This window comes from Ictalurus punctatus, chromosome 29 (genome assembly GCF_001660625.3).
Source record: "Ictalurus punctatus breed USDA103 chromosome 29, Coco_2.0, whole genome shotgun sequence".
NCBI classification, from domain to species: domain Eukaryota; kingdom Metazoa; phylum Chordata; class Actinopteri; order Siluriformes; family Ictaluridae; genus Ictalurus; species Ictalurus punctatus.
The window spans coordinates 7,017,967-7,041,740 of NC_030444.2; the positions used below are offsets into that span (position 1 = coordinate 7,017,967).

Below are 23,774 nucleotides of genomic sequence, written 5' to 3' on the forward strand. Positions count from 1 at the left end.
AACCATGTCTTCATGGTGCTCGTTTTGTGCACAGCACTGTCATGTTGGAACAGGTTTGGGCCCCTTATTTCCACTGAAGGGAACATTCTATGCATTTGTGTACTTCCAAGATCAATGTTTTTGAATAGTCTGAAGCGGGCGGTGCCCAGAAGATGCCCTTACAATTTGATGCTGAATGTTTTTGCAAGAAACTGTGTGTAAATACTGCCAATTCAAGATGTGTCACACTGATAGACTCTTACCTAAAAAGACTGAGTGGTGTAATAAAATCAAAAGGTGCTTCAACAAGTTTTTTTATTGTTTCTTTTTCCCTAAATAAATTTCTTTCCCTAAATAAATTTCTGAGTGTTTTTCACTTTGTATACTTTGTAATTTCACATTAAAGGTGGGAAAAGATCTGACATTTACTTTAAAAAAAAAACCCTGCCATTTTACCAGGGATGTGTTGACTTTTTTATATGTACTGTATTGTTATACTGTGTTTTTGCTATTTGTTTATTGGATGCAAGTTATTTTAAGTGTAGGTGCGTGCCACTGTAGCACAAAGATGTTATTCTTTCGAATTCCTCTGGAAACATTTGAAAGCGAATTTGAGCTCCCTTATCATATGACAACTAACAACTGGGGAGGATGAAGATGAACACGTGCTTCCTCCGAGACATGTGAAACCAGTCAAATGCTTATGTTTTGAACAGCTGGTCTTGCTGTATCACAGGGCAGTGAAACATGTTCGGAGGAAAGCACTAGCTCTGTTCTGTTGATGCTCACGATTTTCTAGTGCCATCCTTCCCAATCAGAGAGCATGGCCAATTTTTCTCTCTTGACTCCTGGGCACACATTTTAACTCACAACCTGAGTTAAACACACACACACACACACACACACACACACACACACACACACACACACACACACACACACACACACATACATGCACACACAGTGGGGGAAATAAGTATTGAACGTGTAAATATTTTCATGTTTCAGACTCAAAAAGCTCCACAAAGGTTTTAGGCTTATGGAGTCATTCTTGTGATGGTGATGTGGGATTTTATTAATGTTTTGCCTATGCAAGTTGATTTCTTTTAATAACAAACAGATTCAGTTATCTAAATACATTCATGATTTAAGTCAAATAAGAGCTACACCTTTGACGCACGTTGTTGCATGGCAAATTTCATTCATATTTTAAAAGGGCTAACAGCATGATGCATGTGCATGACATTTCATTTTGGGTATGGTGAATTAGCAGTACAGAGGTGTGGTTAAAAGAATTGTTCTCATGCCATGTTTACATGCAGTGGTTTATTGTAAAACATCAAACATTTTTATGATCTATGAGACAGTTTTGGACAGATTACAATCATTTTGCCTTGTAACTTTAAGATCTAACACAGGTAAATGAGTAAATGGCTCAAATCCATCTTGAAACAGAAATTAAATATATACATAGATTATACATGGCTCATGAGAAACAGCACAATTTCAATAAAAAGACAGCCTGTATAACAACAACAACAACAACAACAACAACAACAACAATAATAATAATAATAATAATAATAATAATAATAATAATCACAGAAGTAACAAATAATTGTAAATAGTGTTTAAAAAAACCCAGGCTTGGCAGGTTTGTGTGTTGTTGCAAAGTTTCCCATCTTTTAGATCATCCAATTGTAGACTTTTAATCAATTTAATTTCCACCTAAAGAAAATTCTGAAAACAAAATAGATGCTTGAAGTTATTGAATGTGTCTGTCATCACGGTTAAAAAACGTCTGGGTTACGCATGTAACCCTGTTCCCCGAGAAGGGAACGAGACCTTGCATTTAGCATAACACTATGGGGGTGCCTGAAGCTTGTGCAAAATCATGCCTATTTATAGGCCTGCCATGATCAGGTGACGTGGCAATTAAGCGCATCGCGTGATATAAATATGGCACCTGTGAACCACGCCGCCAGCCTCTATTATCTGAAGCGAAGACGCAATTCACAGGCCTGCCCTGGTATGACAAAGCTATGCAACATCTCGTTCCCTTCTCAGGGAACAGGGTTACATGCGTAACCCAGACGTTCTCTTTCAAAGGGAACTTCGACGTTGCATTTAGCATAACACTATGGGAATGAGAATACCCACTCCATCATACCGAGGGTACGGACTGTTCAAAAAGACCCAAGCCCGAGGGTCAATGCAAGACACTCGAACCCGGGGTTGAATGAATCTCCAGGCTGTAATAATGAATGAATATGTTTGTCGTAGACCACCCTGCAGCAGCACACACATCCTGTAAGGATAGCGCTATGGACAAAGCCTTCGCAGAGGCGACCGCCCCAGTGGAATGAGCCCTTATGCCCAAGAGCATAGTGAGACCACATGCCTCATAAGCGATAGAGATTGCTTCCACTATCCAATTAGAGTTACACTGCTTTGACATAGCATCACCTCTACTGTCGCTGCCAAAGCAGACCGGCAGCTGCTCCAACTTACGCCACTGGCCGGAACGGTGGACATAAGTACAGCGAGCCCTTACTGGACACAGCAGGTGCATTCTCTCTTGTTTCAGTGTGGGGAATGGAGGAAGGCAGAAAGCCTGCAACACCACAGGGTGGGCAACCGATGTAGGCACTTTAGGAATATAATCCGGCACAGGATACAGGAAGGAGTTGGCTAATCTAGGGTCAAAGTCAAGGCAGGAAGGGGCAACAGAGAGAGCTTGTAGATCTCCTACTCACTTGAGAAATGTCAGGCCAGCAGAAGAGCTACCTTTAGAGTCAGAAGCTTCACAGAGGCTGACTCTAAGGGCTCAAATGGGGCCCCAAGAGGCTCCATCAACAGGGGCGTGGCTGGCCGAAATGGTGACCATGTAAACCCTGATTGTAGAAGGAGCCCACCCTGCTGAGAAATGTTCTTGTAAGAACTCCAGGACTGTAGCTATTGCGCAGTTCACTGGGTCTTCAGTGGATCCCTACGGATGGGACTCTCCCAAGGAATGCCATCTAGCAGGGATATTATCTCTGAAAACCATATTCTGTTATATGCTGGCCAATAAGGTGCTACTAGTAGCAGACATAGACTGTCTTGGTGAACTCTCACTAGAACTTGGGAGCAGAGCGATGGGATGAAAAGCGTACTGATGTGACCTCGGCCACATGTGCACCATGGCGTCCAGCCCTAATTGTGCGGGAGGAGTGAGGGCGAACCACAGTGGGCCATATGTTGTCTCCTTAGAGGTGTACACATGCAGTCCCGCTTGGCCAAACCTCGCCATATGGACTCCACCACTTGTGGATGGAGCCACTAATTCCTGGGCCTCAGCCTCTGCCTCAACAGGATGTCTGCCCCATATTCCCAGAATGTACATTGCACTCACTGACAAACTTTCCTTCTGCCCAGAGAAGAATCAGTTGCCTGAACAGGGGGCACAGACATAATCCTCCGTGGTGGTCAATATATGAGACCACTGGTGTGTTGTCTAGAAACACATAGTGACCTCTCAATTGAGGAAGAAGGAATTTCAGTGCTAGAAATATGGCCCACGGTTCTAGGCAATTTATATGCCACTCCAGATGAGGGCCGCACCAGAGACCCTGAGCTGGACAACTGTCTAAGACCATGCTCCAGCCCGTGAGGGAGGTGTCTGTCATTACCGTCTTGCGCTAAGGAGACACCCCTAGAGTGTAACCCAATCCTAGAAACTGGGGACATTCAAATTCTCAGAGCACGTAGGCATCGGATGAAACCCCCAACTTCTCAGCCACCACTGATGCAATAGGACCATAAGTGCCAATAGTCTCCCAAGATCCAGCTTTATCTTGCACAGTGTTGATAGGACTGACCCTATGCATGTTGGGGATAGAAACGCCCTCATTGTAGTAGAATCCTTATAACCCCTACAAAAGTTGTCTACTGCACTGGGGAAAGCATACTTTTCTGAGGTTCAACCTGAGCCCCAAGCTCTTCATGTGGGCGTGAACAACATCTCGATGTTGAGCCGCCAGTTCCCTGGATCGTGCTAGAATTAACCAGTCATCCAGGTAGTTTAGTACGTGGATGCCCTGGAGTCACAATGGAGCCAGAGTGACATCCATGCACTTTGTGAAGGTGCGAGGGGATAAAGCTAGCAATAATTCTATGTGGAAATATGCACCTTTTAGATCTATTGTCACAAACCAGTCCTCAAGCTGAATCTGTGGAACGATAAGTTTGGGCATCAGCAACTTGAACCTGTATGTCCGAAGAGTGTACTCTTCAGTGTACAGTTCAGATGACGCAGTTCTAAAATTGGCCGCATGCTCCTATTTTTTGCGGACCAGGAAATAACGGCTGTAAAAACCTCCCTCACTAAGGGAACGGGGTACATGTTCTATGGCCCCTTTGTCCAAGAGGGATCTTACTTCCTGCGCTAATGTCGGGCTCTGGTCTGTGCTGACGGGTCGCCATACTTGCCTTCTGGCTCTCCCTTGCACTAGTGCTGGCCCGGGCTCCACTCGTGGATGCCCTGGTGAACTCGAGAACAACAGGGAAGGAGCTGGCTGAATGCTGTCATATGTCGAGCTCACTCAGCAGGTCTGCTTGGTAGGCCTGTAACACTGTCATTGTCTGCAGTGACCCACAAGCAAGATTACTACCGCGTAGGCCTTGCCCACCAATGCCACGGTGGCCTTACACGGTGGCTTGGATGGCAAAGCCGGCCCCCTAATTATCTGCCGTCAATGGAGAGAGGCAAGTGCCTCCTCCACCTTCAGCAAAGCTAAATAGCCATGCCGTTCATTCCCCACAATGGCTGAATAGTCCAACATCGTGGGGTTATAAATACGGCTTATGCATGGTTTTCCCCCAGAAGCCTATTTTGTCATGCACTTCTGGAGGAAAGGGGAGTTTCTGCAGTGTGAGGGATTTACTTTCACTGGGGAGAAAAAGGCTTATACAGCTTTAGTAATCACTTCAAGCAGCTCTTTATATGCTGCGCTCAGTTTTTAGCACATCCTACTGGCTCCATGGAGTCAGAGAGGAATTTTGCCTTTCCATAGAGGAAGGAGGAGTCGTGCCGCAAGCTCCAAAATCCAACGGAGAGCCGAACCCAGAAGACAGAGCAAGAAGTAGAGCAGCGCTCGTCTCCGGCTCCTCTTCTGGATCCATAAGAGATCCCCCGAACCTGAGATCCGCGAGGCTCCGAAACCCAACTTGTTTCGGCTTCCGAGAAGAGCGCGAGTCATGAGCCGAGCTGCATAATATAGGCATTACCATGTGCAGCCTCTCGAGGCTGTCATCGCGTGCTACATCCCTACACACTTCACCCAGAAAGTGTGCACAATTCCCCGTGATGAAACGGGAGCAAGCCCTAACGCACTTCCTGAATTCTCTCACACATTTTTCTCTCTTGCTCATTCCCTTTTTTTTCTCTCTTTTTTTTTTAAAGGGATAGAAAAGCTCTGAGATTTTGAGAAAAGATAGCAAGGAAATGAAGCGTCTTTTTGTTTCTTTACAAAAACAACTGACATGCAGTCTTTCGTTGAAGACAATAAAGGCTGATGGCGCGGTTCACAGGTCTCATATTTATATTACGCGACGCGCATAATTGCCACGTTTAGTATTATGCTAAATGCAACATCGAAGTTCCCTTTGAAAGGGAACATATTAAAATGTTAAATAATTCTAAGGCATTAATAATTCAGGCAATAACAATGAAGAAAAAAAACTCACATTTTCTTCAGTGACTTCATTGACCAGTGCCAGGGAGTTATTCCTCACCTTCTTGTTAACCATGGCCTCAGTCCCAGTGTAAGCAATGAAGTGGATTAAAGTCTGAACTCTTAAAGAAAAAAACATACATATACAAATCAAATAGTAATTATTCAGAGCACTTCTAAATGTGATACAACACAAGCTTCATATTTTTGGTACCTGTGCCACAGCATAGCTAAAAACTGGACAATAAGGAGGCCTGCAAAACTGATGAGGAACATAAGTCCAATCGGATCGATATAAATCCTCCCGTTAGGGTCAACAGTTCCATTGACATAAACTTTTGGGATGCTGATGCTCACTGCACTGCCAATGGCTTGCAAAAAGAAAGTAGCCACAAGCCACAGGGCATTACAGATGAAAAACACAAAAGTTGCCTGAAAATTTAAAGAGGATAATTATATCAAATCGCTATGCTAGGTCATTACTCAAATATTCCTAAATATAGTGATCTCTGCTAGGCATTTTCCAACAATTAGTTATACAATATACCATGCTATTGAACACACACAATATTGTAATTATGGGGTCTTCAAAATATGGTCATTTTAAATGTCAATGTTTCACTGACAAACCTTGTTGCGTAGGTTTTTCAGATCTGCTTTGATTTTTTCCTCCTTTTTTTTATCAGTCTCTAATGGTTTTAGGTATTGTTCAATGAGGTCCTTCCAAAAACTTTCTTCTTCCTAGTAAATAAAAAAGTATTATGTTAGTATTATGTTCTGTGAGCAGTTGGCTGCTTTCCCACTTTTACATGATGAATAGTTAAAACAAGAAACAATAGGCTGTAGTAAAACAAAGATTACAGGATATAAACGTGTGGTCTCACCAGGTTATATGAAAAGTTATGAATTTTGAGGTTCATGGTTGGAGGTTGTAGTCTAATAATTTAATTTGTGCAAAATCTAATGAAGGAACTTGCTTATCAGAAACTATACAAATATTGCATGAGACTGAGTGGAAAGGGTCTGTCTGCAGACCACAGACTGGTGGGCATTTCATTCATTAAGTGGGCCATATAAGTCATTATTTGGACTCAGACCTGTTTGTCCAACATTAATGAATAGGTGTAGTTTTATGATTGCAATCTATGTTAACCATCACAAATGCAAGTGCAATATTTCTGTTATACAACAGTTCTATAAACAAGAAATTAATATCGAATAAGTGACATTTCAGACACAATATGGCCAAATATTCTGTTTATTTGTGATCTGCTAGAGGGAATACAGATCCTGAAGAAGCTACACTCACTTTATAGCACACCGGCTATCTGGCTAGCTCACACTTATTTGTACATTCCTGTTAAAGGTGCTTCTGGTGGAATTGGAGTCCCTTTTCATCTTTATCTGATGAGCTTTCATATTTTAAGCCAAAATGTTATATCCCTGAAAAGTATAATTTGCCATGTCCACTGATGATGTGACTAACTAACACTTCAAACTAGGAACTGGAATTTTATGTGGCGAGCACAAATGAGCAGAGTGATACACAAATGTCCCAGTGTGGTTATAGGAAATATAGGCATGCTTGGAATGCCACTTGACCAATCAAATTTATTGATGATCTGTAAGGAACTTGTGACGGCGGGCCTGCAGCCCACATGCACCAAAGCTGACGCGCTCCTCGCACAACTGCTGCCCAGGTGCTGAATGGACAGCTCTGCTTCAGCAACCCCACTTGTTGTGGAAAGCACAAAAGCACATGGCTGCAAGGCGGGGTGGCAGAAACACACAGACATGGTGTCCAATGACAGTAGCAGCAGCTCTTCACCCTCTTGCAGAAGCCAAGAGTATATAAAAGGGTATAGCCAACACAGAGAGGTGAGCAAATTCTCCTGTCCTGATGTCACTGATGCGCTTTTCCTTCTCTCCCACAGAAGAGACGGCGAAGAAGATGACACTACCTGGCCACACTGTGCCCTGAGCCTGCGCCCAAGTATAGCTTCAACCTCCCTGGATCCCATGTTGACACTGCTCCATCCTGCTCGCCATGATGGCCATGACAACCACTTAGATTTACTTAAATGCACTTAGATTCCTCACTCCCTCACCATCCCTGTCCCCACTTGATATGAAAAATAAAAGAGCACTTATTTCCCTATTTTTGCCTCCTGTGTGTCTGTATTCAGCCCACGGCAGCCTTGAGTAGCTACAAACTGTAATCCCCTATAGTAATTACACTTGAAGAACTTGCTTTCACATACATTAGTCTGCACACCTCATTTAATAAAGCTTTGCACAGTGCATTGCATAAGTATTCACCCCTTTGGACTGTTCCATATTTTATAGTGTGGAACTAAATTGGATTTATATGGGATTATATAAATCACAAAATAGGCCCTGATATTTATGTGTGTGTGTGTGTGTGTGTGTGGGGGGGGGGGGGGGGGGGGGCACATGTTATTGCATAAGTATTCATCCCGTGCTATGAAACCCCTAAATTATTGCTGGCTCAAACAGGACAATGACCCTATGCATACCGACATAAACCAAGAACTTGTATGTTTACTGTATAATCTTATAGTCCAAGCTCAATCCAATTAAGAATCTGTGGCAAGAAAAAAAAAAAAAAAAAAAAAAGAATAAGCAAAAATATCAGGATCTGGATGTGCAAAGCTGATATATCCCAGAAGAGTAGACTAGAACCTAACCAATCATGAATTGATCCAGGGGGGTAAATACTTATGCAACCAACACATTTCTGGGTTTTTAAAATGTAGTTAATCATTGTATCACATTGGAAAAATAGTTTGCACCTTCAAAAGTAAGACCTATTGTGTAAATCAAATAGTGCTGTAGAAAAGGTAATACAGCAATAGAGTAAAAGAGTGTGTGATGCAAAATAAGGAATTTCTGCCACAGGGCATGCTTTTACCTACAAAACACTTACTGAGTAATCTTGGGGGAAAAAAGGAAATACCCACCACATTAAATCTGTGCTCCCTAAGGGCCAGTTCACCAGAGCTTTCTGCCAACTGTTGAATAAAAACTATCGAAGAACTCTTTGTTAATTATCTGTGGTACTGTGGTATATCATATATGCATATATAGTAATAGTAGTCAAAAATGTATGTGTACTCACAGTTCTCAATGAAAGGTCTGGGGAACAAAAACAAAATTACATCAATTTAGTGTACATCACTTCAGCCGCAATAGTTTCAAATGTTAATATATTATTTTAGATCGCTTACCCTTCTTCAGGTTGGGTGGGCACTTTGGTTTCAACATTCAAAAGTGTGGCTTGGGGTGCATTCTCCGGCACTGCACACATCACTTTCTCTTCTTTGTTCACCTGAAACTCAAAGCTGTAGCCACATATTTTGAACAGCTTCTGGCACTTGACATTTTTCTGGATGTTCTCCTCAGGTTCGGTGGTCTGGCGGGCAGATTCGCGTGTGCCCCATGACACGTTGTTCATGTTGACCATGGAGTAAATAGCCAGCAGCAGGTAGCCACTGGGGATGCAGATGAAGTAAAGGAAGCCAAAGATGATAAGATGGAATTCTTGAGGATGAAGAAGAGCCGTGGAAATGTACATGGTGATTATGCCAATGAAGAACAAGCCACTTGGGGTCATGAAAGTCTGCTCCACTACCATGTCCCCTGAGCATACACAAAAACACAGATAAGAAGTTGAGTATGAAATATGAAGAATATCATAGGTTTCAGTATGCAGTATTGTTCATTTATTTATTTTCAGTAATAGCTTCATCCTGGTCAGGGCCACAGAAGATCCAAAGCCTATCCCAGGAACAGTAGGAGCAAGGTGTAGGGATGAGATGGATGAGATGCCAGTACATCACAGCACACCAAGCTCACACATTCACACACTCATCCACACATAGGGGCAATTTTATGTAGCCAGTCCACATATCAGCATGGGAAGCATGCTGAACAACCCTGAGAAAACCCACATGAACATGGGGAAGAAGATGTAAAACTCTAGACAGATAGGATGCACTGATAGCTTAGGATAGAACTGTAGATACGTACTGTACTTGTTGGGGGGAAATAAAAAAATATTTTAATACAAATTTTCTCGCAGTAACCCACAATATTAATGGACATTGCAAATTATTTACCTTTGTTACCAAATTAGCTTAGAAAGGGTATTTCAAAAGTGAGACGTGACAAGACATAGGCAGTTCCAGAGCACAAGAAAATTAAATGCCAAAGTCAGATATAAACTAAAGGACCGACAATGCATGAGCAAATACGTAGTAGGTTATGTGGTAGAAAATAACTGTAAAGGTATCAGTTAAAGTTACTAAGTGATTTTCATATACAGTAGAATGTAAAAGTATATGAAAATATGTCAAACCCTAAATGGATATGTTTCTTGTTATTAAGTAAAATAATGCATTGTGGCATAGCTTTTTTAATCCAATATGCCACTATGGCACACTGCATTCTTTAAAGAAAAGTATTGAATTAAAAGAAAATTTCACTTACCTATAATAGATAAGACAGTTGCTGTCATCAGAAAAGCATAGATTATGCTCATGATGCCAGCAATGCTGATCTGCAAGTCTGATTTTGCTTGCCCGAGATAATAGCAGAGAAACATGTAGACTGCAGGAGGAACAATCGCCATCACAAGTGCAACATTGGCATCTACTTTGAGGACGAATTTAAAGCTTCCTGTTGAAAAGACAGGTGACATTTATGCAAGAAGTAGATGCCAAATGTGTCTCAGTTATTCTAAAAAATGCAATGCACATCTGTTTAGATCTTTTTCAGATTAGAACCTTCATAATTGCATATCACTTTTTAACATGTGTGCCTGATACTGGAGAAAGATTAGAAGGTTATCTTTTGATGTGCAAGGTTGAGTATGCTGATTGACTAAACTCCTCCCCCGCAATCCCAACCCCAACTTTTTCACCCAATTTCATCTAATAAATTAAAATTAATTTAACTTAGGAACCTGAATTATAATTATATTATTAAGACTGTGTTGGGAATGTGTTGTGCACTAGAGCGTATTCCTAGAATAAGCTCATATGTTTACGTTTACATTTACATTTATTCATTTAGCAGACGCTTTTATCAAAAGAGACTTACAAATGAGAAAATACAAGCAAAGCAATATATCAAGCAGAGAACAATACAAGTAGTGCTACCATACAAGATCCATTAACTGAGTTCCAGAAGAAGCAAAGTGCGCATAGTAGAGGTGTAAGTGCCAGAGTAGATTATTTATTTATTTATTTATTTATTTTATGGGTTGGTTAGGTGTTGACGGAAGAGATGGGTCTTTAGCAGTTTTTTGATGAGAGGTGAGAGATTCTGTGATCCGGATTGAGGTTGGATGATATGTTACATTCTACTTTCTGCACTGATGCTATTCATAATGTTATTGCACTATTCAACTGAGCATGTATTTTGGATTACAATATTGTAATATTGCCTGACCTCTGCCTGTGTCCTCTGCCTGCACCTGTATCCATCTCAGCCTTCATTCCATGACAATATGAAAAACTGTTTCAAAAACTGTAACATTTAAAAGTCAATTAAATAAGATTATCTCAAAATTTCTCAAATTCTATTTTTGTATATTTATGGTGATTGAATGAAAAGTTATCAAAGTTCAGTCTGAAAAGAGAGTATGTTTTGTGTGCTTTTCCTGCTTTAAACTGCTGATGTATACTTACAGCGTAATAGTGATGGTTAAGGTTGAATGATGCATTTCCACTCTAAGAGCCATTTACTAAAAAGGCATTCCTTTACTAAAACCAATGCTGATTTGCACAATACACAAGGTGCTAACGCTAATGCTAAATAGATTTAAATAGTTGAAATGCATCTGAATGGTAAAGTAGTTCTGAGCATCTAATGAGTATCTAAATTGTCACCTGCAACCATGAGACAGACCGTAGCTGGCCCCAAGATCGAGGCAGCCATGGTGATAGTCTGGTAGAGAATGTAAGGTCGTGATATGGACTTGTTCATTCGTGCAGTAACACTGCCATTGGAAAGAAGGTCCAGAGTGTTGGCCATGGTGGACGGGCCCCAGCGCCGCCGTTGGTTGTAAAACTCCTTGAACTCCTGTGGAGCATTGGTGTATGAGTCAGAGGCAGCGTTGTACTCCACTCGCCATCCCTGCTGCAGGAGCAGCGTGCACAGCCAGCGGTCCTCACCTGCATACACAGAGCCAGAACACACAAACAAAGATGTTTTAGAACATATATGAATATAAATTAAACACAGAGGTGATTTTTAAAATATGGGAATGACAGCTGTCTATCAGCAGACAAGTCTGGCAGTACAAGGAATTTGTCACAGGACTACCAGTCAGCCAAAAAGTCAACTTTAATGTACCAAGAGAGCTGCAAGAACATGTTTTTGCCCCATTCTGAATTAAATCAATCTTGGACATTGGCCTGCCCTCCTAATTCTCAATCTCTCCTCATAAGTAAGTAACTGTTAAGGATAAAGCTACTTAGTTGAACACCACTGCAGTTCCAAAAACTCTGGACATAGACTGGCGCCAATATGTTTAAGTTTGAAATTATATTAGTTATGTTCATCATGTTTTCAGTAACTAGCAGTTAGTTATGAGGTTCAGCCTCTTTAAGAGGTCTCCCAGGTCATCATATAGAGAAGCTGTGCATCCTAGCAGGACAAAAGTGCATTTATGAAAAGTGTTCCAATAAACATTTTTTTTTATGCAAAAATCACCCACGATACATTCTTTGCCTCCCAGTGAAGTAATTATGTATTAAAAGCCTACAGTCCAAATAATTTTATTATTTTCTCCATTAAAACAAAACATACTTTAATCTAACACAGGAATACACTGAAGCTGTACATCAGTGGAGTTCAGCGATGTGTCTACTGGCAACTAATGACATTTTTACAAAGGCTGCATTGTCCACCGAAAACAATTTAAATTAAATGCACAAATAGCATGATATTGCAGTGAGATATCTGATATTTTGATTCAGTAAAATATTGAATTTCACTAAGAGTGATGTGTAATATAGACACACTGGTAAACATTCCATTGCTGCATTTTAATGAAATTTTAGAGGCTGCTGTGCTTCCCATGTAGTCTTAAAACAATCCTCTGTGATTAAACATAAACAATGAAGAGTCTGTATTTTGCATAATGTACTTTGGTAATGTACCTTGTCTTTGTTTCACTCACCCTGGTCATACTGTAGATAGTGGGCAGCCTCAGTTGCTTTTGTTGTATATCTCTTCATGACATTGTCACTCATGAGTGCTTCTCCACGCATCAGGCTGAAACAGCCCGGGCTGCACAATACAGATCCGAACACATGTTCAGCTGTCTTCTGGAGCCAATGACCCACAGCATACTCAAATTTCTGATACCATACCATTGGGCCTGCAACACACAGATTAAAGGTGCTATTTTCCTGATTATAGAGTGCATGCACCACAATAATAAGCGCATTGTGTGTGTGTGTGTGTGTGTGTGTGTGTGTGTGTGTGTGTGTGTATATATATATATATATATATATATATATATATATATATATATATACACACACACACATATATATATGGATTACATATATATATGTATTAATTCATGAAAAGTTGTTCATATGTGAGCTGCTGTGATTTACAATCAAATCAGACCATCTTTTCCCTTTAAGAACCAAGTGTAACGGTAACCGTCTATCCTGTCAACCAAAGCAACACAATTACATCAAGAGATCAGTAAACACTTTCCTGAGCGTTCAAATGCCCTGTGATGCAGCATGAGCAACAATTCAAAGAAATGTGGTGGTTTCATGTCAAAAGTAGCACATGTAGCCTTCACCATCCCCATTTGGCAGATGTTGCATAATAGTGGAGAGCTAGCCAGTTTGACAAATAAATTGGCAAATAACCAATTTGGGAGCAAATTGGTTAAAAACCTGTTTATGCTGAAATTTTATTGCAAATTTTGGTCTGCCCAGAGTGGCACAGTAATATTTTTGGAATGACATGCTATTAGATTAACGAACCAAAAATGCAACAGCAAATCAGAAAATGCATCAACAACACAAAAACAATAACAAGTTCAGTACCTAAACATTGGCTTAAAATAAAAAGGCTAGTTCCTTATTAAACATCACATGCTCAATGCTGATTTGCTACAGCATGTGTCAGTCCGAGAGGCCGAGGAAAATGGAAAGATTTATCCAAATGGTTCCAACCCCTGCCCCTTCTTCTACACGTGTGTGAGCTTGAGCGGTTGCACCATTTGGACTAAAGTAAGTTTGAAAGTCCCACTGCATCAGTGGGTTTTCAATATAACACCACTTTTGACTCTACCCATGTCAGTGTAGCATTTTAAATGATTACCAGCCTCTATGGCATTTACTAACAAAGTATCCTTATGTTGGCACAAAAACAGAGCCTTAACAATTCATATATGTATGAACATAATACTATTTGACCATGGACACATATTGATGATTGACAATAAAATTAGTGAACTCACAAACTCTTGATATTTTTCAAACTCCTCCTATTAGCTATTACTATTATTTATGTATTATTAATCACCTGTGCCAGTGGGATTGATCCTGCCACAAGCAGCTCCCACTTCTGGGTACAATCTGAGCCGATCCACTAAAAGCATGACAGCTGAAGGCTGGAAATCTGTGTCTCCATCTAAAGCCAGAATGTATGTGGTCTCTTTGGCTTTCTGGAGGAGAAATGCAATTGTTTAGATTATGAAAGTTAGTGCATTGCAGTCATCTTAGGATAATCACACTTACTTTTAATTGGTCTTCAATATTTATCAGTTGCTCATCCCCTTCCATGTACATCTGATAATATTTCTTGTTCAGCCTCCAGCCAAGAAGGTAGTACATGTACATGATCTTTTGTGAAAAGAAACACAATCACTGCCTACAATGAAGTATAAACTTTAAGCATACTGACAATATGGATTTAGTTAGGGCTGCAGCAATTAATAGATTAAATCTATTTAAAACATTTTATATATATATATATATATATATATATATATATATATATATATATATATATATATATACAAACACACACACGTACATATAATAAAAAATAGTTGCTAACAAATTTAATTATTGATCAGTTGGACTGTGTTATGAAGCTCTCTGTATTACTTCATTTAGATCTAAAAACCTTTTGACGGAAATCACGGAGCACTTACCAACAACCATTACATACAAAACATGGGAACACTATGCTGTTGGCCTCATGACATAACTTGTCTTTTTATGTGAATAATATTTTGTATTGGACTTGAAATTTTTGTTTATTGGAATGTGAAAAACAGTGGAAGCACTATGTACCAGCTGAACGCTTTCTTATTTCAAAACTCATGTCATGAAGCATAATGCAGTGTGCAGTGTTGGGCAGTGAGTAGTATTACTTTAAATGCTCACATAAATATTTGTAAATAAACATTGTTGGTATTTAATATAGATATTTAAAAATAATACAAATATTCAGTTAATTGGAAAAAAATAATAGACTAATCAAGTATTAAAATAATTGAAATGTAACAGCATGCTACAATTGTTAAGAGTAATAATTGTGGAAAAAGTTTCAGGAAATTTTGTGAGTCTGCAGCAGCTCACCTGAGACCATCTCTTTTTGTGGCGAATCTGGTGTTTGTCCTTGAAGTGAACAAACAGTGTGTTGCCTTGGGGAAGTGTGTACTGAAGACGGCAGCCATACGGCGTCTGGAAGATTTTCTGGTCAGGGAGAGGCTTTCTGTCCCTAAATACACTTTTGGTATCCTCTGTGAATATGCTATATCATCAGGACACAAACACAAACACACACACATACACAAACCTTTCATAACTCAGGAAAAACAATGTGTATTATTATTATTATCATTATTTTTATTACTACTACTACTACTACTACTACTACTACTACTAATAATAATAATAATAATAATAATAATAATAATAATAATAAATACTTCATTAAAATGTCCAGCCAGCTCTTCTGCTCTGTACAGTACACTGGTGGTTGCTACACTTACATTGAGAAGATAGTGTGAAAATGTTGAGTAGAAGATAATGCAGGCCGTTTCAACATTTTTTCATGTTCATGCATATAAGGCAGAGAGCCATATTTGACCTGCAAGCCTCGAGTTTAACACATGATTAATTGATGTACTTTATAATGTGGTCTTAAAAAAGTCTTGAGGCGTGCATTAGATGACATAGGGAAATTTGAGGGCTGTAACCACTCCTGGTCCACAGGCCAGAGGCATAGATACTGTAGCTGATAGCTGTGATGGACTTCCTATCTCGTCAGGGCAAGTCAATGGCAGGCCAGACAGCTCCCATTCTGGGTTAGGCAGTGAGGGTATGTGGCAGTGGGGAAGTGGCAGAGCAACAGTTTGTGAATGGAGAGTGAATTTGGGCCAGTGAGTGGTAGGATTAACTGTGCACCTGGGGGTGATTTACTAATTGTTTTGTGTTTCAGTGAGCAGCAGCAAGGAGATAAAAGAAGGGTGTGGCATGGAAGCTGGGGAGCAAGAGCTGGGCTGAACTGCAAAAGTAAAATAAAGAGCCCTGATGAGTTATCCCAAGCCTCCCATTTCCTCATTTCTTCCCGAACCCATGAAAGTGTTATGGTATTATTCACAATACAATCACTTACACATAAACCTCTCTGATGACTTCCACCAGGGTCTCAGCATATTCATTGACACACCGTTTGTTGTCTTTGGTCAGGAAAGCATCATCGAAATAAATGTGAGACTCAAAAACAACATCATTAAATTGGTTTTTCTTTGGTCGGAACTTGTCCAGCCTGGAAGAAATACGAGACAGGAAATAGGAAACATTAATTTAAGGATGATCAATGAAGTTGAAGATTCTTTCCACCATCAGAATACCGGAACATCGAGATGATCATCTTCATCATTTCATCTGCAGTCTCATGCCACATGGTTGCACAGAGGTAGATGGTCACCTTCTCCTTTTCCCTATTGCTGAAAATGTAGGAATATTAATTCCAGATTTTAATATACATCAAAAGGCATTGTCCTTCATTACTCACACACAGACTTAACTACCTGTTAAGTTTTGGCTGAATCTCGAACTTGCAGTTCAGGAGCATGGACTGGTCAATGAACGCTGCTTCATAAAGATTGCGCACAAACAGGTCCTTTGTCCTGGCAATACGTTCTGTGTTCAAGAACCAGATGTAGAGTGTGCAGAGCACCAGGCCAAGCCACCAGCTCACCAAAGACGATCCAAGCAGACCAAAACCCACCGATGACTCATTGTCTGCCATGTGGTGACAGAGGTTACGTGTTAAATCACTCAGCAACAGTCTCATGATGCCAAGAGCTGGGCCTTCCACAATAATAAAGGTGCTACAGTAGTCAGCAAATGAGTCAGCTAATGAGGTTCCGTTCTAAAGAAAAGAAGTGCAAAACTACATTTTAACAAAGTTTTTCAAAGAAAAAAAATATAGACTAAGTATTTCACATACACTATATACTTAAAAGGTTTACCCTCCAAGTGCACATGAATAAAGCATTTATTTAGAAATCTGTTAAGATCTGACAGAAATTAATATCATCTCTCTCTCTCTCTATCTATCTATCTATCTATCTATTTATCTATAGATAGATATTTATCTATAGATAGATAGATAGATAGATAGATAGAATACCTTATGATAAATGTTTTCATTAGTATAACCTGTGGTTTGATGTTCGGAATGGGAATTCCAACAGCCAGCATGAAGGCACCCAACGTTGCTGGAGATGTGAAGATCATGGGAATGAGGTAGCTGCGGCGCACAGCATGCATTTTGCAGGCAGCCACGACCACATAGCGACACAAAGTTGAAGATAGAACCTGAATAGCGAAGAGGCTCAGAACAAGGGTTTTGGTAAAGCTGGTGACTGAAAGCACTGATGGCCACTCCTTCTCCTTCACATAAGCTCCAAGGACAGTGAAGGTCACAACAATTCGCACCAAGCTAGCCACAATGTTCACAAAGTTTTGGGACCTTTTGATGTCTCGGATTGTGTTCTGGAAGAAGATGATGCGGAAAAGCATTGCATAGTTCTCCCACCAGTTCAAAGAGACCAGGAAAGTGCCTCCTATGGCTAAACCCACGAACAGTCCCATGTTCGGCTTTCTGAGGTAGTTAACAGCAAAGAGGCAAAAACCTGCAATTAGGAGAATGACAGCGGCTATTGAAGTTGCAATAAATCGTCTCCTTCCATGCGCGACTGCGTTTGCCACCACCTGCAGCAGGGCTGACAATGTGGCAATGCCATTCAGAAGCATCACATTGGTCAGGATGTCAAATTGGGGCATAGTGATCAGGGTAAGGATGGAAGATCCAACAGCCACCAAAGTTTCCACTAGCAGAATCTGCACACAGATAAAGGAATTTAAATTAAATGGTAATGCATAATACATAGCAATGTGGTACAAGCTCAGCTAATACAATTTTTAAACAATCTTTGTGATACTAAACATTTGACAGTTAATAAGCATTAATCAACAATAGATTCAAGAAATAGATATCTTGTAATATTTGTATACCGTGTTGATAGTTTTGTAAAGCTGCTTTGAGACAATGTCTATTGTAAAAAGCGCTATAACTGAAAATTGAATTGTACTACTTGAAATTAGAGTTCAATTCCACAAAAATGCAACGTATCTAATTAAAAAGAATTGTGTGGGTATCTCATGTGATTTGCAGCAGGATCTCCCTGGTAACATAAACCGCCTGACAACAGTGGCAGACATTTTGTTATTACCTAAGTTATGTTTGTTTTTTTTGTTTTTTTCCCCATTGGTCAGAAACATCTAGGGCAGATTTTTGTACATACATCTTTCAGAATAATAGTCATGACCAGTGGCAAAAATAAAATAATTTTTTTTGCACTTTCTGTATCCACTTACACTGAGTAACTAAAGATTTTTATTTGCCTGTAACACTAAATAGTTTGGAAGTGGTGCAAATTATAAAAATAAAAAAGAAAAGAAATTAAGCAAAATTAGCCCACCACATGTCTGACTACATTCGAATGTTTCGAAAGAAATTTAACTCAAAAAAAGACAACAACAAAAAGAACCAATGCAATTTCAAATGGCTTTATACAGTCAAGGCCATAAGTATTCGGACAGTTACACAATTTTTGTATTTTTTTTGTACACAACCACCATGGATTTGAAATGACACAATATAGATATGATTGAAGTGTAGAATTTCAGGTTTAATTCAAGAGTTTTAACAAAAAAATATTGCATGAACTGTTTAGGAATTACAGCCATTTTTACAGAGTCCCTCCATTTTCACCGGACCTAATCGTAAATATTAGGAATATTTTTAATACTTGGATGCAAATCATTTGTAGTCAATGACTGCCTGAAATCTGGAACCCATGGAGATCACCAAATGCTGAGTTTCCTCCCTTGAGATGCTTTTTCAAACGATTGGGTCATTACCCATCTGTACTGTGAAGCGCTGTCCTATCAGTTTTGCAGAATTTGAGTGAATCTGAGCAGAAAGTATAGCTCTATACGCTTCAGAATCCATCCTGCTGTATACAGCTCTGATTGTATACATCTCTCTTTTTATTAGTTTATAATTATATTTTACAATTAAATAAATGTCCTTAAATCACACCTTAACTCAAACAAAATAGGTCACTGAAACAAATCTAAATGAGTTATCTAGTGAAGGGCTCCACATAAAACCTTAAAGTTTTGCTCTAAAAAGAATATTGTTTTAGGGCAAACATATTCAGTCTGTGGAAAGCTGTACCCTAGTGGGGCATGAATGAATTTCATTGGGAGTGAGGGTGAGGTGGAAAAGACCAAAAAGTAAAGATTATTCATTTTAGAGTGAAATAATTAACATGTTACAATGCTAAATTTAAAGAGGTTTGTTTTTGTTTGTTCTTTTCTAGAAGTGTACAACTCAAACTTATCCTACATATTTGGATTATGGTTGCCACTTACCCATAGCAAAGTTTGCATCGATGGGGTTTTTGAATCCTTAAAAGTAATTTTCCAAATGCTTTTGATCAGCAGTAAAACACTTGGAGCAATTAGAAGGCACCCAATGAAGAGGCGAGCATAAGGTTTGGTTTCTATGGTGGTTGATGTTCCACTGCAGAGGTTTATCAATATCAACAGAGATGCCTGTAATGTAGATAAAAACAGAAATAAAAAATATATATTTATCATGGTCAAATGCCTAAAAATATATGGCTGCCAACAAGTAAATAGATATTCTTGTTTATTTTAAGGCTTACTTTGCTGAAGAATGCTAGCCCAAACACCAAGATTCCCACAAAAGTACATGTGATGATTTGGATGAAGCTCAGAAACTTGCTTGGTTTTTGCTCATCTTCAATAATAGGTGATTCCCGAGCAGCGTCCCAGGCCTGCCTGGCCCTACAACATATCAGAATTTAAAATGTTGTGTTTTAAGATGTATTTTACTTTGAGAAAGGGTTGTGTGCATTATTATAATAATACTTTGTGAACAAATAGATAGAAAGCCAGTTTATAAAATATCAGCAGAAGATAAATGAAAATAAAAATAGAAAAAGACGAGAAATAAACATTAGATCGAACTCTTACCTGCGCATTTTTTCACTCTGATCTTCATGCATACTTGTTGTGACAAAGTGACAAAGTGACACACCAGTGTCAGTCAGATGTACAGAACAGTGGGCGTGACCTGGAACTTGTTTTTGGGGCACCTCCTAAAACTGTCACTGATGATGAATGTTAATAATTATATTCTTTTGGAGTGTCCCCACCAAAGAATTTCAATGATGATTATAGTAAAGAATTGTATGTTAATATAGGATGACTAAGTGTATATTCTCTTTCTGTATAACTATCTTTAATCTGTTTGACAATTTTTCTGAATTATAGCAGGGGGAAGATCTTTTTCTTACAAAGCCCCACAATTATAGAACAGATTTCCAATCTGTATTCAATACTCAGACACAGTCTCAGTGTTTAAGTCCAGGCTGAAAATATATTTGTTTAGTCAAGCTTTTTATGAATAGTTTTTTCTTAGGTAAAGAAGCAGATCTACAGAGCTCAGAGGCATAGAGTGTTGTGGTGAACTGGGATGTTTGGATTCTGTACGCTCAGGTTTGTTGATGAAGGAGTGACTGGCTCTCTTATGTCCCAGGGTGCCCTCATGTCTTTGCTACCTTCTGGCTCTCCCTTTTAGTTATGCTGTCATAGCTAGTCTTGCCGGATTCCCTGAGTAGTTATATCATACACTTTCTGACAAAACGGTCAATCAAAGTAGTGTGTTTGATAATTTATGACCCTCTGTGCTTCCCTGACTGGCAGGTCTTTAGGGGTGGTGAGGGGGGTAACCCTATCGAGTGTATCAATTCAATTCAATTCAATTCAATTTTATTTGTATAGCGCTTTTTACAATAGACATTGTCTCAAAGCAGCTTTACAGAAATATCAACATGGTATACAGATATTAAAGGTGTGAATTTATCCCAACTGAGCAAGCCACTGAGTGGCGATGGTGGCAAGGAAAAACTCCCTAAGATGTTTTAAGAGGAAGAAACCTTGAAAGGAACCCGACTCAGAAGGGAACCCATCCTCATCTGGGTAACAACAGATATTGTGAAAAAGTTCATTATGGATTTATATGAAGTCTGTATGGTGTTAAGAGCAGCCGTAGTCCCAGCAGTCTGGAATTAAAGAAGATTTGAGCTCCATCCAGAGGCAGAAAGGATCTGGATCTCTAGTATCTCCATAAATTCGTGTGGGGCTCGGCGAAAGGAGAGAGGGAGAAAAAAGATAATTATGACTGCGAAGTAGTAGAACAGAATCTAGTCAGGGTAGGCTTGAGTAAACAAATACGTTTTAAGCTTAGACTTAAACACTGAGACTGTGTCTGAGTCCCGAACACTAATAGGAAGACTGTTCCATAACTGTGGGGCTCTATAAGAGAAAGCTCTTCCCCCTGCTGTAGCCTTCACTATTCGAGGTACCGTCAGATAGCCTGCATCTTTTGATCTAAGTAGGCGTGGCGGATCATATAAAACCAAAAGGTCGCTTAGATATTGTGGTGCGAGACCATTTAGTGCTTTATAGGTTAATAAAAGTATTTTATAATTAATGCGAGATTTTACTGGGAGCCAATGCAGTATTGATAATATCGGTGTGATATGGTCGTATCTTCTAGTTCTAGTTAGGACGCTAGCAGCTGCATTCTGGACTAATTGGAGCTTATTTATATTCCTACTGGAACATCCAGACAGTATGGCATTACAGTAATCTAATCTAGAGGTGACGAATGCATGAACTAGTATTTCCGCATCATGTAGTGACAATATGTTTCTTATTTTAGAAATATTTCTGAGATGAAAGAAGGCTATCCTAGTAATATTATCTACATGAGCATCAAATGAAAGGCTGGAGTCAATAATCACTCCAAGGTCTTTAACTGCTGCACATGATGAAACAGAAAGACCATCCAGAGTAACCATGTGATCAGAAAGAATACTTCTAGCTACACGTGGGCCTAATAAAAGTATTTCTGTTTTATCAGAATTAAGTAGAAGGAAGTTAATTAACATCCAATGTCTAATGTCCTTTACACAATCCTCAACTTTACTAAGCTTCTGTCTGTCCTCTGGCTTTGCTGAAACATACAACTGTGTATCATCAGCATAACAGTGGAAGCTAATTCCATGTTTACGAATAATTTGACCTAGGGGTAGCATATATAAAGTAAAGAGCAGTGGGCCTAAAACAGAACCCTGTGGAACTCCAAAAGTAACCTCAGTACGCATGGAGAATTCACCATTTACCTCTACGAACTGATAACGATCGGTCAGATAAGACCTGAGCCAGGAGAGGACTGTTCCCTTAATACCAACAACATTTTCTAATTTATCAAGTAGAATAGTGTGATCTATAGTATCAAAAGCTGCACTAAGGTCGAGGTTTTTTTTTTTTACACTAGTTTACACTAAATGTCTAATAGAACCTTTTAAAATAACTTGACAGCTTCTATAACTTTGGCTTGTAGTGTATATGACTGCTCCCGGTCATAAACCCCTACAAGGAAATAAACGTTAATCATTTTGACTGCAGATCAGGAGTGGGTAAAGACAGACTGGTGATCTGATCTATATTATATATACATGTACCTTAGATAATGCCTCTCTGAACGCCATGGTGGGACGTTCCCGCGTTGAAGTACTGTACAAGTCCTAAGCATTAGATCACCCCAATTACTCTTGTATACTCTTTCCATACCATCGTGATCTTTGCCTGACGAAGCCATACACAAAACATATTTGACATTTGGGGCCTAATTCTAAAATAACCAGATATCAAATGCACAACCGTTTTGTCTTGCTGCCATCACAAAATAAAAATGTTTAAACCTTAAGTAACGTAGTCACGGAGGGTTATATATTTTTCCACACTACATGAAGTTTGGGGATCCTTATAGACTGTGGAACAGAAATGTACTCAGTGTGTCTCCGCCGTTTTATTTCATATTGGAGTACAACCATTTTTCTTTTTTACCATTAAGGATGAAACACTTGTTTCTTTTAAATGTTTTTCTACCTCCTTACTAAACCCTCGGACTTAAAACATGATCTTTGGAGTTGTTGACGCCCTGCTCAGGGTTAAACAACAACGTCTTTACATTACCTTCATTAATAAATTGTCAGACTAACCTCTTGATTTTTTTAATTTTTTTTTGGAGCAAAAGTCAGGTCCTCTCTCATTTCAACAGGTCCTCTTGTTGGTGAATACACAGCAATCTTCTAAGGGTATTAGGATTTCTTGGAGCAGACATTGTAACAGATAGTTGCAGAGTTTCTTCTGTGTTTTAACTACGACATCTTAACCATTATTTTAACACTGAGACACACGACTCCCTTTAATTCATTAACAAACACATTTGTAAGAATTCTGGTCAGCAAAACCCCCAAAAGAACACCTGTGTCTCTCTCTCTCTCACACACACCCACCCCCACACACCCACATGGTCACCAGAGGTCATAAATGT

General features: G+C 39.4%; 1 protein-coding gene across 1 annotated transcript; it reads right to left on the minus strand.

The window, feature by feature from the left end:
- Positions 1-1,286: 1,286 nt before the first annotated feature.
- LOC108260790 (chitin synthase chs-2) lies at positions 1,287-20,383 on the minus strand. The gene is made up of 20 exons (XM_017461367.1): positions 20,342-20,383; positions 20,011-20,152; positions 19,715-19,897; positions 17,432-18,115; positions 16,798-17,141; positions 16,618-16,713; positions 16,380-16,532; positions 15,338-15,512; positions 14,489-14,593; positions 14,274-14,415; positions 12,901-13,101; positions 11,606-11,890; positions 10,203-10,391; positions 8,942-9,353; positions 8,833-8,849; positions 8,675-8,739; positions 6,324-6,434; positions 5,908-6,125; positions 5,707-5,815; positions 1,287-1,719 (listed from the first exon to the last, which is right to left on the minus strand). Exons 1-20 carry the CDS (start codon positions 20,371-20,373, stop codon positions 1,708-1,710), a joined length of 3,675 nt encoding a protein of 1,224 aa, XP_017316856.1. The 5' UTR covers positions 20,374-20,383; the 3' UTR covers positions 1,287-1,707.
- Positions 20,384-23,774: the final 3,391 nt, after the last annotated feature.

Coding starts and splice junctions, on each gene's coding strand:
- LOC108260790 (XM_017461367.1), bottom strand. CDS start 20,373: ATGCATGAAGATCAGAGTGAAAAAATGCGCAG. Junction 16,714..16,797: donor ATTCAGCCAAAACTTAACAG/GTAGTTAAGTCT, acceptor CTACATTTTCAG/CAATAGGGAAAAGGAGAAGG. Junction 5,816..5,907: donor TTAGCTATGCTGTGGCACAG/GTACCAAAAATA, acceptor TTTTTCTTTAAG/AGTTCAGACTTTAATCCACT.